The sequence below is a fragment of the Ailuropoda melanoleuca genome, chromosome 3, assembly GCF_002007445.2.
Source record: "Ailuropoda melanoleuca isolate Jingjing chromosome 3, ASM200744v2, whole genome shotgun sequence".
Lineage (NCBI taxonomy): Eukaryota > Metazoa > Chordata > Mammalia > Carnivora > Ursidae > Ailuropoda > Ailuropoda melanoleuca.
Window position 1 is genome coordinate 134275447 of NC_048220.1, and position 15282 is coordinate 134290728.

The 15282-nt window shown below is 39.7% G+C and overlaps 1 protein-coding gene across 2 annotated transcripts in view; it reads left to right on the forward strand.

The window, feature by feature from the left end:
* Positions 1-15282, forward strand: part of RETREG1 (reticulophagy regulator 1) — a 137265-nt gene extending 121983 nt beyond the window's left edge. The window contains exons 5-9 of one of the 2 annotated variants that reach the window (XM_034657075.1): positions 6817-6901; positions 8784-8921; positions 9865-9929; positions 10176-10302; positions 13024-15282. In XM_034657075.1, the coding sequence (XP_034512966.1) occupies positions 6817-6901; positions 8784-8921; positions 9865-9929; positions 10176-10302; positions 13024-13541 (933 nt within the window). In that variant the 3' untranslated portion in view covers positions 13542-15282. The remainder of the gene's footprint in view (positions 1-6816; positions 6902-8783; positions 8922-9864; positions 9930-10175; positions 10303-13023) is intronic. The other variant, XM_011231441.3, reaches the window with a different exon arrangement.

Genomic DNA, 15282 nt, shown 5'->3' on the forward strand with positions numbered 1-15282 from the left:
GTCAGCACCCGTGAGACACCAGACTGAGACGGGGAGCTCCGGGAGCCCGCGCGGGGCGGCTGGCGGCTGGCGGCTGGCGGGGTTGGAAACACAAAGGACAGAGACGTGCCGGCCCTGGAAGTGAGGGCTGGGACGCCGGGTGTGGGGCGCACAGCCCGGGATGCTGCAGGGTTGAGCAGCACCAACAGAAACAGAGTTAAAGTGGCCAGAACATCAGTGGAGAACGATCCGCGATCCCTCTGTTCTGAGACAGAGGCTGAATTTCAGCCGCTGCTGCTCTCTCAGAAGAGGCATAGCAAACCGCCAGGGAAAGCCGCCAGAGAACAAAAGCCCGGAAATACCGGCTCACAGGGTGCCCATCCCCATCCCCCCTCGCAAGGGACACAGAGACTCTACCCAAACAGGGTTTTCTGAGTACCGGCAGGCAGGCCCCTCCCCCAGAAGGCAGGCTGAAAAATCAAGAAGCCCACAACCCGGAGCGCCTGAGTGGCGCAGTCACCAAGCACCTGTCTTCGGATTAGGGTGTGATCACAACGCTCCGTAAGGAGTCCTTCATCGGGCTTCTCCACCGGGAACCTGCTTCTTCCTCTCCCACTCCTCTGCTTGGGTTCCCTTTCTTGCTGACTGTCTCTCTCTCTCTCAAATAAATAAATAAACTCTTTAAGGAAGAAGCCCACATCCCTAAGATCTCTATAAAACAAGGGCGCACGGCCTGGGTCCCAGTCAACACTTGGGCTCTGGACAACCCTGCAATCTCTCTTCATCAGAATGACGAGAAGGAGAAGTCCCCCCCAGCAAAGAAAAGATAATGAGTCTGTGGCCTCTGCCACAGAATTGGCCTCGGCCACAGAATTAATACATATGGATGTATCCCAATTATCAGAAATGGAATTCAGAGCAACAATGGTCAAGATGATGAGTAAACTTGAAAAAAGCATCAGAGAAAGCGTTGCTGAGAATATAGAATCCCTAAGGGCAGAAATGAGAGCGAATCTGACAGAAATTAAAAACTCAGTGGGCCAAATACAGTCAAAACTAGAGGCTCTGACGGCCAGGGTCACCGAGGCAGAGGAACGCGTTAGCGAATTGGAGGATGGGTTAGTAGAAGAAAAAACGAAAATAGAAGCTGGTCTTAAAAAAATCCACGCCCACGAATGTAGATTACGGGAGATTACTGACTCTATGAAACGATCCAATGTCAGAATCATCGGCATCCCTGAAGGGGTGGAGAAAAACAGAGGTCTAGAAGAGATATTTGAACAAATTGTAGCTGAAAACTTCCCTAATCTAGCAAGGGAAACAAGCATTCGTGTCCAAGAGGCAGAGAGGACCCCATCCAAGCTCAACCAGGACAAACCTACGCCACGGCATGTCATAGTGCAATTCGCAAATATTAGATCCAAGGATACAGTATTGAAAGCGGCCAGGGCAAAGAAATTTCTCACGTACCAAGGCAAAGGTATCAGGATTACGTCAGACCTGTCTACAGAGACCTGGAATGAGAGAAAGGCTTGGGGGGGCATTTTTAAAGCTCTTTCAGAGAAAAACATGCAGCCAAGGATCCTTTATCCAGCAAAGCTGTCATTCAGAATTGATGGAGAAATAAAGACGTTCCAAAATCGCCAATCATTAACCAATTTCGTAACCACGAAACCAGCCCTACAGGAGATATTAAGGGGGGCTCTATAAAGGTAAAAAGGCCCCAAGAGTGATACAGAGCAGCAAGTCACAACCGATACAAAGACTTTAAAGAGAAATGGCATCATTAAAATCATATCTGTCAATAATCTCTATCAATCTAAATGGCTTAAACTCTCCCATAAAACGCCACAGGGTTGCAGATTGGATAAAAAGACATGACCCATCCATTTGCTGTCTACAAGAGACTCATTTTGAACCCAAAGATGCATTCAGACTTAGAGTAAGGGGATGGAGTACCATCTTCCACGCAAATGGACCTCAAAAGAAAGCTGGAGTAGCAATTCTCATATCAGATAGACTGGATTTTAAACTAGAGGCCATAGAGAGAGATACAGAAGGGCACTATATTATTCTTAAAGGAAGTATTCAACAAGTGGATATGACAATTATTAATATATATGCCCCCAACAGGGGAGCAGCAAGATACACAAGCCAACTCTTAACCAAAATAAAGAGACATATAGATAAGAACACAGTAATAGTAGGGGACCTCAACACCCCACTATCAGAAATAGACAGAACACCCTGGCAAAAACTAAGCAAAGAATCAAAGGCTTTGAATGCCATACTCGACGAGTTGGACCTCATAGATATATATAGAACACTACACCCCAGAACCAAAGAATACTCATTCTATTCAAATGCCCATGGAACATTCTCAAGAATAGATCATGCTCTGGGACACAAAACAGGTCTCAGCCAATACCAAAAGATTGAAATTATCCCCTGCATATTCTCAGACCACAACGCTCTGAAATTGGAACTCAACCACAAGGAAAAACCTGGAAGAAACTCAAACACTTGGAGGCTAAGAACCATCCTGCTCAAGAATGACTCGATAAACCAGGAAATCAAAAAACAAATTAAACAATTTATGGAGACCAACGAGAATGAATACACAACGGTCCAAAACCTATGGGATACTGCAAAGGCAGTCCTAAGGGGGAAATACATAGCCATCCAAGCCTCACTCAAAAGAATAGAAAAATCTAAAATGCAGTTTCTATATTCTCACCTCAAGAAACTGGAACAGCAACAGAGGGACAGGCCTAACCCACTGACAAGGAAGGAGTTGACCAAGATTAGAGCAGAAATCAATGAATTAGAGACCAGAACCACAGTAGAGCAGATCAACAGGACTAGAAGCTGGTTCTTTGAGAGAATCCATAAAATTGATAGACCACTGGCAAAACTTGTCCAAAAACAAAGAGAAAGGACTGAGATTATTAAAATTATGACTGAAAAGGGAGAGGTCACGACCAGCACCATTGAAATTGCAAGGATTATTAGAAACTTTTATCAACAGCTATATGCCAAAAAACTAAACAATCTGGAAGAGATGGAGGCCTTCCTGGAAACCTATAAACTACCAAGACTGAAACAGGAAGAAATAGATTTCTTAAATAGGCCAATTAACTATGAAGAAATTGAGTCAGTGATAAACAACCTTCCAAATAATAAAACTCCAGGCCCAGACGGTTTTCCTGGGGAATTCTACCAAACATTCAAAGAAGAAATAATACCTATTCTCCTAAAGCTATTTCAAAAAATAGAAACAGAAGGAAAGCTACCAAACTCATTCTATGAGGCTAATATTACCTTGATCCCCAAACCAGGCAAAGACCCCCTCAAAAAGGAGAATTACAGACCGATTTCTCTAATGAATATGGATGCCAAAATCCTCAACAAGATCCTTGCTAATAGAATCCAACAGTACATTAAAAGGATTATCCATCATGACCAAGTGGGATTCATACCTGGGATGCAAGCATGGTTCAACACTCGCAAATCAATCAATGTGATACATCATATCAACAAGAAAAGACTCAAGAACCATATGATCCTCTCAATTGATGCAGAAAAAGCATTTGACAAAATACAGCATCCTTTCCTGATTAAAACCCTTCAGAGTGTAGGAATAGAGGGTACATTTCTCAATCTCATAAAAGCCATCTATGAAAAGCCTACTGCAAGCATTATTCTCAATGGGGAAAAGCTGGAAGCCTTTCCCTTAAGATCAGGAACACGACAAGGATGCCCACTCTCGCCACTATTATTCAACATAGTACTAGAAGTCCTTGCAACAGCAATCAGAAGACAAAAAGGGATCAAAGGTATCCAAATCGGCAAAGAAGAAGTCAAACTGTCTCTCTTTGCAGATGACATGATACTCTATATGGAAAACCCAAAGGAATCCACTCCCAAACTATTAGAAGTTATAGAACAATTCAGTAAGGTGGCAGGATACAAAATCAATGCCCAGAAATCAGTTGCATTTCTATACACGAATAACGAGACTGAAGAAAGAGAAATTAGGGAATCCATCCCATTTACAATAACACCAAAAACCATGCGTTACCTTGGAATTAACTTAACCAGAGACGTAAAGGACCTATATGCTAGAAACTATAGATCACTTTTGAAAGATATTGAGGAAGACATAAAAAGATGGAAAAATATTCCATGCTCATGGATTGGAAGAATTAACATAGTTAAAATGTCCATACTACCCAGAGCAATCTACACTTTCAATGCTATCCCGATCAAAATACCGAGGACATTTTTCAAAGAACTGGAACAAATAGTCCTTAAATTTGTATGGAACCAGAAAAGGCCCCGAATCTCCAAGGAACTGTTGAAAAGGAAAAACAAAGCTGGGGGCATCACAATGCCGGATTTCGAGCTGTACTACAAAGCTGTGATCACAAAGACAGCATGGTACTGGCACAAAAACAGACACATCGACCAATGGAACAGAATAGAGAACCCAGAAATGGACCCTCGGCTCTTTGGGCAACTAATCTTTGATAAAGCAGGAAAAAACATCCGGTGGAAAAAAGACAGTCTCTTCAATAAATGGTGCTGGGAAAATTGGACAGCTACATGCAAAAGAATGAAACTTGACCACTCTCTCACACCATACACAAAAATAAACTCCAAATGGATGAAAGACCTCAATGTGAGACAGGAATCCATCAAAATTCTAGAGGAGAACATAGGCAACAACTTCTATGACATCGGCCAGAGCAACCTTTTTCACGACACATCTCCAAAGGCAAGAGAAATAAAAGATAAAATGAACTTATGGGACTTTATCAGGATAAAGAGCTTCTGCACAGCCAAGGAAACAGTCAAAAAAACTAAGAGACAGCCCACGGAATGGGAGAATATATTTGCAAAGGACACCACAGATAAAGGACTGGTATCCAAGATCTACAAAGAACTTCTCAAACTCAATACACGAGAAACAAATAAACAAATCATAAAATGGGCAGAAGATATGAACAGACACTTTTCCAATGAAGACATACAAATGGCTAACAGACACATGAAAAAATGTTCAAAATCATTAGCCATCAGGGAAATTCAAATCAAAACCACACTGAGATACCACCTTACGCCAGTTAGAATGGCAAAGATAGACAAGGCAAGAAACAACAATTGTTGGAGAGGATGTGGAGAAAGGGGATCCCTCCTACATTGTTGGTGGGAATGCAAGTTGGTACAGCCACTCTGGAAAACAGTGTGGAGGTCCCTTAAAAAGTTAAAAATTGAACTACCCTATGACCCAGCCATTGCACTACTGGGTGTTTACCCCAAAGATACAGACGTAGTAAAGAGAAGGGCCATATGCACCCCAATGTTCATAGCTGCATTGTCCACAATAGCCAAATCATGGAAGGAGCCGAGATGCCCTTCAACAGATGACTGGATTAAGAAGCTGTGGTCCATATATACAATGGAATATTACTCAGCTATCAGAAAGAACGAATTCTCAACATTTGCTGCAACATGGACGGCACTGGAGGAGATAATGCTAAGTGAAATAAGTCAAGCAGAGAAAGACAATTATCATATGATTTCTCTCATCTATGGAACATAAGAACTAGGATGATCGGTAGGGGAAGAAAGGGATAAAGAAAAGGGGGGTAATCAGAAGGGGGAATGAAACATGAGAGACTATGGACTATGAGAAACAAACTGAAGACTTCAGAGGGGAGGGGGTGGGGGAATGGGATAGACTGGTGATGGGTAGTAAGGAGGGCACGTATTGCATGGTGCACTGGGTGTTATACGCAACTAATGAAGCATCAAACTTTACATCGGAATCTGGGGATGTACTGTATGGTGATTAACATAATATAATAAAATAAAATTTAAAATAAAATTAAAAAAATAAATTAATTAATTAAAAAAAAGATTTTATTTATTTATGTGACAGAGAGACAGCCAGCGAGAGAGGGAACACAGCAGGGGAGTGGGAGAGGAAGAAGCAGGCTCCCAGCGGAGGAGCCGGATGTGGGGACTCAATCCTGGAATGCTGGGATCACGCCCTGAGCTGAAGGCAGACGCTTAATGACTGCGCTACCCAGGCACCCCGAAAGATAGTTTATTTTTAAGAGTAGGGTGTGGAAAACAAGTGAAGGCTTTAGGGGATATTTTTTTGTCATGATGTTTAAATTTCTTAAAACAACCAGGATTTTTTTGGTCATAACTGACAGAAGGAAAATCAGCACATTTCATTTTAGGAATTTCAGTTCGTACCCAGTTGGTTCCTAAGTGACCTAAAAGTGGGGTCAGTGTGAGGGATGGATACGGTGAGGAAGGAGGATAGTGATGGCCAATGGATTCATCCCAGCAGCTTATCAGCTGTGCAAACTGCCATTCTATTTACATAAATGCCTCTAATTTCTGCTTTGTGGTGTTTATGAAGTTTGATGGGTTTACAGAAGTAGTTTGAACTTGCAGGTTTATTAACCAGGCTGCATAATTGTCAGTGATTGATCCCGAGTAAAAGGAGGTTCTGGGCACATACTAGTCTTCAGTTCTCTTGTATCTGGTAGTAACATAGCCACAGGCATGATTAATGGGAGATGTTCTCTGCGCCAGAAATTAGCTTCTGGAACCTCAAAAATGATTATTACTAAGAGTAAAGTGGACCAAGGCTGGCCAAACACAGCAGTCATTAGGCAGACCCAAGCACAAAAGAACACTGTTTGAAACACATTTGCCATAATGTGATAGATCACATATAGATAAATAATTGTGTATCCTGTGCCCAAAAATGTCTTGGAGTTATGTGTAACTGTCACATGTTGTTTCTATTATTTCTAGTTTTGTCTCCTGGTCTGCAGTGTGTGCACATTTTTTACAATCTTGGGAAGTTACATTCCTGGAGTTATACTCAGCTATCTACTGTGTAAGTATGGTAGAACATTTGGCTCATTTATGTGATGCATCTGGTATCATTTAATGGTCAACAAGGCCTTCCATAGTTTGGGAGAGGAGGGATGAGTCCTCAACTATAAAGCACATTGATTATCCTTTAATTTCCTTCTGTACAAAGTTTCTCCTTTTCCCAGAGACATGTTTGTATTTTTAAGTTGGAGGAAAGGCTGCCAAAAGGCAGGGTTGGTTATAAGTGATTTGATTTGATTTTAAACTATGTCAGTAAAATTATAAGTAAGCTATACTTCCCGCCCCCCACAAACACACTAATCCCTTTGCCCTTGTGTATGTTCTGTGGCTCGAAAAATAATTAAAACCACAATGTGATACCATTATACCCCCACCAGAATGGCTAAAATTAAAAATACTGACCATAGCAAGTATTAGCAAGGTTCAAAGCAACTGGAAGTTCTCACGTACTGTTGGTGTGTAGGTAGAATGATAAAAACACTTCGGATAACCACTTGACAGCTTCTTAAAAACTATACATGACCCAGCTATTCCACAGCAAGGTATTTACCCAAGGGAAGTGAAAGTATATATCTACACAAAGACTTGTATGCAAATGTTCACAGCCAAAAACAGAGCACAATCCATATGTCCATCCATAGATGTACCGGTAACAAACTGTGCTATATCCATACAATGACTACTCAGCACGAAAAAATGGATGTATGCAACAGTCTGGATAAATCTCCAAATAATGAGATTGAGTGGGAAAAGCCAGGTAAAAAAAGAACATATACTGTATGATTCCATTTATACATAATTCAAATTCATCTTTAGCTAATAGCAAAGCACATAAATGGTGGCCTAAGGATGAGGTGGGTGGGGGCAGGGAAAGGCAAGAAAGAAGGGTTAATAGGAAGATGGGGAAAATCTAGGGAGTGATGGTTATGTTCACTGTCTTCATTGTGGTGATGGTTTCTTAGCTGTATGCATATGTTAGAACTTATCAACTTGTATATTTTAAATATGTGCAATTTATTGTATGTCAAATATAACTCCAAAATACTGTAAAAAAAGTATAGATGGCCAGCTTCTCCTGATAACTATGGTCTGGTGCTGCCACCTTGCGATGGGACGGGCACTCTCCACTTAACTAACCCTCGTATTTCCCCATTTTTCTCACACCAGCTTTTAAAATGTACATATACTTCCTTGGCTTCTAGTGATATTTGAGTTTGCAACTCCTGTTTAAAAGGTAAATGGGCACATTTTCTAACAACAACAAAGAACTAAACACTAGGGAATGCAATACATTCACTAGGTCAGTCTTCATTTCTTTTTATATTCCTAATGGGTAACACCCATGGCAGGTGATCAAAGCGCAAATCCTTCTCCCAGATGGAACTCATAGAATACCAGCCCTTGATCTACCTTGTCTAGGAAGTGAAGGAGGGGAGAGCCAGGGGACAGTCTGATACAGGCCTGGCATTATTCATTCGGATGGTTTGCTTTCACCTCATTTATTCTTCACAAAACCCCAAAAGATAATATTATTATCCCAGTAGAGTGAGGATTTTAATCCAGGACTGTTGTCAAGAAAGCATGTAATCTTTGTGTCAGTGTTGAGGGTCAAAGAATAAAAGCGAGAAAGTTGATTTAACAGCGAGCCTTTGAAAACAGGGACTGTAAGTATAGTGTGTGTGTGCGTGTGTGTGTGTAGGGGAAAATGTTTTCATTACAGGAGGAAGAATAGATATTATGAACTTATTTCACAGAGGCATTTCTCTAAGAAAAAAACATATTTTTCTTACTGACTGAACGGAAATATTTTTGTGAGATACTCAGAGGTAGCCTTTTGAAAGGAAGGTCATCTTACCCATGCTCTCTTCCTTTTTATGTTTCAGTGCTGTGTGCATTTTTGTGTCCCCTGTTTAAGTGTAATGATATTGGACAAAAAATATACAGCAAAATCAAGTCAGTTCTGCTGAAGCTAGATTTTGGAATTGGAGAATATATTAATCAGAAGAAACGTAAGAGATCTGGTAGGTAAAGTTTGAATTTTAGATTCCATGCATGGAATGAGACGTCAGCTGGCCGTTTATTATTAAACCACTTTGAATATGTCTGAAAGTGCTTTTAGCCCTTTATTACATATATAAAAGCTAGTCTCCCCAAAGTAATGTAGCCTGTGTCTACTTAGGCTTTTATGCTTTTCTCAAACATATAAGAAATTCTCTCTTTAATCCAAATTGTTAGGGGAAGGAGAAAAGGATTTAATAATTCTATATTTGCTATTTATGATTTCCTTTGTTTCAGTCGTTTTATTTTGGGGTGGACAATTGCAAATAAAACACGCTAAGGCATTAAGGAGGGCACGTGTGGTGATGAGCACTGGGTGTTATACACAACTAATGAATCATTGAACACTACATCAAAATAATGTTGTACTGTATGCTGGCTAACTGAACATAATTTTTTAAAAAATGCTAGGGCTAAGAGTTTGGGAGCCGCATAGGGGACTGAGAGAACCAAGGGGAGGAAAAGAAAACAGAGGAAAAACCGAAGTGATCATTTTTCACTATTTCACTTGGCCTATGACCTTACAGATTCTCAAACTATCACAAGCATCAGAATCGCCTGGAGGGATTATTAAAGCATAGCGCTCTGGCACCCCTCCCCCACCCAGAGTTTCTGATTCAGTTGGTGTAGGGTGAGGCCTGAGAATTTGCATTTCTAAAAAGTTCCCATCAGCGGTGCTGCCGCTGGGTCAGGGCCCACCGAGTCTAGAATCACTGATATGGACTATTCCCTTGGACATGAAACGTTTGCAGATATGTGGAGCTTGTTGTGTGCACACATTTCATTAAATGGAAGCACTGGAGACCACGAGGAATGTGGGGTCAGGATGTCACTGTAGAATGGATAGAATACACTGTGTCTAAGCCGGCCAGGACATTGAAAGCCTCTAAATCTTTTTCTCAACAGAAGCAGATAAAGAACAAAGTCACAAAGATGACAGTGAATTAGACCTTTCAGCTCTTTGTCCTAAGGTATTTTTTGTTTAGTTTTCCATTTGTTCCTGTGTGGTCTGACTGTAAATTTACTTACATGCCCTTGAAGCTGAATGATTTTTCCTAGTGGACTCCTCCTATTTCTCTAAGATGACTGAACAATTTCAAAGGGAGGACTACTCATCTGGTTTTTAATGATTCTGATATTTTGGGGGTTCGTATGGAGGTTTCAAAAAGATCTCTGTCAGCAGTTTCAAATGTGTCCCTGTCTCTGTGTTAACACAGGTTAGCCTCACGGTTGCTGCCAAAGAGTTGTCTGTGTCTGACACGGACGTATCCGAGGTCTCCTGGACTGACAACGGGACCTTCAACCTGTCGGAGGGATACACTCCACAGACAGACACTTCTGATGGTATGCTCACATTTCTACGTACTCGTATTTTTATTACTATGAGTACATGCAAAAATATTTACCTCTGTCACCTGCTGAATGGGTGCACAAACTATGGTGTGTCTATACAGCAGAATACCACTTGGCTATGAAAACAAAGTACTGATCCATGCCATGACTTGGACGAACCTTGAAAACAGTATGCGGAGTGAAAGAAGCCAGACGCACAAGTTCACATATTATCAGTCCATTAATATGCAATGCTCAGAAGAGGCAAATCCATTTGGACAGAAAGTAGATTAGTGGCTGCTGGGGGCTGGGGGAAGGGGAATGGTGGTGATTGGTAATTGGTTTGAGTTTTTTGTGATGATGAAATAGGTATTGGTGGTGGTTGTAAAGCTTTGTGAGTATATTAAAAACCACTGAATTTACACTTTTTTAAAAGGGCAGATTTTATGGTATATGAATCATATCTCAAAAGCTATTATTTTTTTAGAAGTATGAGAAAAAGATCTAAGCCAGTCAAGATACAAATCTGCCTTTATTTTTGAAAACATAAATAATTGACAGTGAAAACAATTTCTGAAATGCCTGGTGACAAATATCTGTTGCTTTTGGCAACAGTGGAAGGAGCGGAAGAGAGACACTCGTCCCATACATCCAGGGCTAGTCCTCGTTAAAGAGGATTGAAGTGCAGAGGACCAGTTCCCCAAATCTAAAGCTGACTCCACTCATGTTTTTCTTCAAAGTTAGTTTTTAAAAAAGCTTGCTTTTTTTAAATAATTAGGATAAATATAATTTAAAATAGTCTTGTTCACTTAATTTTTGCTAGCCTCACTGAATTATTTCAAGTCATTTTAGTCATATACTGAAAATATGAGATTACAATGGAAGATTATTAATTGTTTTATATGTGTTTTTACAAGCAAGAACACACTTTTATTTTCCTAGAGGAAGGAGGGAGGCTGGGCAATGTTTGAAAAAAAGACAGGCTTGGAGCTTGGGACACCCAAGTGTAGTCTTGCTTTTGTCATTAGCTAACTGTGTGACCTTGAATAGGTGACATAATTTGTGTGGACCTCAATTTCCTCACCTTTAAAGTGTATTAGCACATCCATGGGGCAACCTTGTGGCTCACTTAATAGAGCATGTGACTCTTGATCATGGGGTTGTGAGTTCAAGCCCCACAGTGGGCTTAGAACCTACTTAAAAAAAAAACAACAACAACAACAAACCCCACAACACTCAAGCTGTACAAGCCCAACATTATCAAGATGAGGATAACAAACCCTTTGTTTTTAAGCATTACACAACAAAAGGGGCAGCAATAATCCAGCCCACATACAAGGCTNAACATACAAGGCTTTAATTAAAGACTTCACATCACTGTTGTAAAGAGTTAACTGTTAAACTGAAAGATTTTCTATGGAAAGTGAAAAACAAANCACATACAAGGCTTTAATTAAATTGAAGACTTCACATCACTGTTGTAAAGAGTTAACTGTTAAACTGAAAGATTTTCTATGGAAAGTGAAAAACAAATGAAATCACTGTGTGCCTGGTAACCTGACATTGCTTTCACATGTCCCCAAACTTAAAGTGTTCCTGTGTGTATTCTGGACACAAGTTTGGTAAATAGGACATGGTCATTTTCAGCGATACTTAATGGAAAGCCAAATGTTTCCATAAGCTCTTAAGTTGAAAATGGGACAGAAGGAGCAATACTTTCTTTTAATTCATTGCTTTAAACAAACGTAGGTTACAGATGCTGAGCTACAGATCTCCATGGATGAAAATCCTGAGGCAGGACAATACTCATCATTTATTATACCAGAATCCATGAAAACCTCCAGTTGAAATTTTTTTTTTTTAACTTTGTGATCATGCATATCCACGCTGGCTTAAAGTTAATACCCTCCCTGGGGCAGGATGAAACTTTTGTTTACGATGAATATTTAAACTTCAGTACACATATACAATGGAATATTACTCAGGCATAAAAAGAATGAAATCTTGCCATTTGCAGTGATATGGATGGAGCTAGAGCGTATTATGCTAAGGAAAATAAGTCAGAGAAAGAGAAACACCATATGATTTCATTCATATGTAGAATTTAAGAAATAAAACGAATGAGCAAAGGGGGAAAAAAAGAGGCAAACCAAGAAACAGACTCTCTAAAATAGAGAACAGGCCCATGGTTACCAGAGGGGAGGTGGGTGGGGGATGGGTAGAATAGGTGGGGGGGATTAAGAAGGGCACTTGTGATGAGTGTCGGGTGTTCTGTGGAAGTGTTATCACTATACTGTATACCTGAAATTCATACACTCTCTGTTAACTCACTGGAATTCAAATAAAAACTTAAAAAGTTCAGTCAAGCCTCAAGCTAACATTAGACAGATTGAATATTAAGTCATTACATATACTGTTTTGTACTTAAGAGGAAAACTAAAGTAGCAGGGACATGCGGTATTTGTGTATTTGTAGACAGGTAGTGTCCCAGATTTGAAAGGGGTCCGGTATGTGGTTAAATTGATTTAAGCTGAACCAGGAGGCTAGGTGAATGTCAAGTTTGCCTGAAGGGTTCGGATTAAAACCAGATTGTGGTTTAGACAGTTCTTTTATTTTTTTTTTATAATAATTTTTTATTATGTTAGTCACCATACAGTACATCCCTAGTTTTTGATGTAATGTTCCATGATTCATTACTTGTTCTTTTGTTTCAAATTCATCGTGGTGCTCAAGCACGAACTTGTGTTATACATTCCACAGATCTTGACCGACCGAGTGAAGAAGTTTTCTCTCGAGACCTTTCTGATTTTCCATCTGTAGAAAACGGCATGGGAACAAATGATGATGAATTCAGCCTTGGCTTGCCCACCGAGCAAAGGAGAAAAAAGGAGCAGTTGGACAGCGGTCTCAGAGCGAGCAGAGAGAGGCAGTCAGCTGCTGGTCTCACCCTGCCTTTGAGCAGTGACCAAACCTTCTACTTGATGCGCAACCTGGCTGGGGACGCCATCGCGGCCGCAGTGACAGCCGCCATCAAAGAGCAGTTGGAGGGCGCGCAGCAAGCGCTTTCTCAGGCTGCCCCCAGCCCGGGCGACGACACAGACACTGAGGAAGGCGATGACTTTGAACTACTTGATCAGTCAGAGCTCGATCAAATCGAGAGTGAATTGGGACTTTCACAAGACCAAGAAGCAGAAACACAGCAAAATAAGAAGACGTCGGGCTTCCTTTCAAATCTACTTGGAGGCCATTAGTCTGGGAATCAACTTGTTCAACACAGCACAGATGAAACTACCAAAAAATTTCAAACAAGCAAAAAAAAAAAGAAAAAAAAGTAGAAGAAAAAAAGGAAAAAAAATTTTTTGAACTGTGAGCTTTACTGATTACTTCAGATTTTTTTTTCTTATTTTTCCTTCTGCAGTGAATTCATTGGATATATATCAGCTGATACTGATATTTCCTATAGTTATTTTTATGTAATAAGCATGGAAATGAACTTTATATACATATATATATACATACTGTGTTGTCAGAGACGAATATTAGAGGTTGTTTTTAAAGCAACAACACCAAATTATTGGGATCCTCCTTTAAGTATTCCTTATTTTTTCTTTACAATTGATTTTTCAAGCATGCAAAAACAGTTCATTGTAACTCACTGAAATATTAACAATTAGTTGTGAATACAAGCAGTATCAGCTCCTTTGTCACTGATACTTGGAAACAGTTAAAAATTTTTGGTAGATTCTGATGTAAAAAAACAAAAATTATCAAGGTATCTTTAGTTGAAGAACTTGGGAAATATTATCAAAATTAATTTCCTAGGAAAATTTTAAAAATATATTTAACTACTTGGATAGGCTGATACATTTCCATGTTATTTCTGCAGTTATAGACTTAGGCTTACCTGTAGTAAATGGCATGCTCCATGGACTGCCAGCTCTGGTCTTGGTAATGGGTGGTATTAACCCATAGAAAGCAAGTAATTAGATATCACATAGACAGTGGTTTTGATGTAAACAGAGACTGGGCTCTGTTTTGTTGTTCAACTGTCATATATTTGTAATAGAGATGTTGTAAAGTGCGAATCTATTCTGCCTGCTCAGACCTAAGTTAAACCCTCTTTTATCTTTCATATTATGTCATAGAAAAGGTCTCTTAAAGTTGTGAAACTAGTTCCTGGTATGTTCTAGGAGTGATGTTGTCATCAGCAGTAGAGAAACAATAACTGTTTTCATAGTCTGTATAGAGTCTCCAACAGGAGAGAAATTTGCTTGGCTTTAAGGTGTATTTATTTGCTATTGAAGTCTAAATATGTACTCTGTTTCTACTGAGAAGATAGAATATATTTTTCCTTTATTTTAAACATTTTTGATCACCTTCAAATAACCAAATTTGACTTAGGCTTTTAACAAAGGATTTAGCAGAAATCAAGCTAATTTTGTTTTTGTCATATAAACTTTTAATAGTGTTGAGGGACCATGTCAGCCAACTACCAACAATCCCTTCAATCTTCAGGTACAGCTGGCATTTCTACAGATGTGTCCAGACATCTGAGACCCTCAGAAAGGAAGGATAATCCAAGAATATAGGAAATCTGTGGTCCCTTCCCTTCATTTTATTCCTTTCCTTATATTTCTAAAGACTATAGGTAATCTGATGTTTTAATGTAGCATCTCTTATTTATTTTTTCTTTCTGAGGTATTAAAATATCTAGACTGAATTTTGCCAAATGTTAAAGGGAGAAAAGTTATTGAGGACTTTGAACACTTGCTTTTTGTGATTGACTACGCTTATATGTCATTAGTGCCTCATGACTGTGTTTGATGTCCTTTATTGATACAAAGTGAGCCTGTGCCTTCATGATCTTGCCCATTTTGGTACAAAAACCTGGTGTTAGATCTATGAACTGTGTGGGTTAGGAGGAATATACCTGAATTCTATTCAATACAAGTTTCTGGACATAAAGAAAAATACAGTCACATATTTATAAAA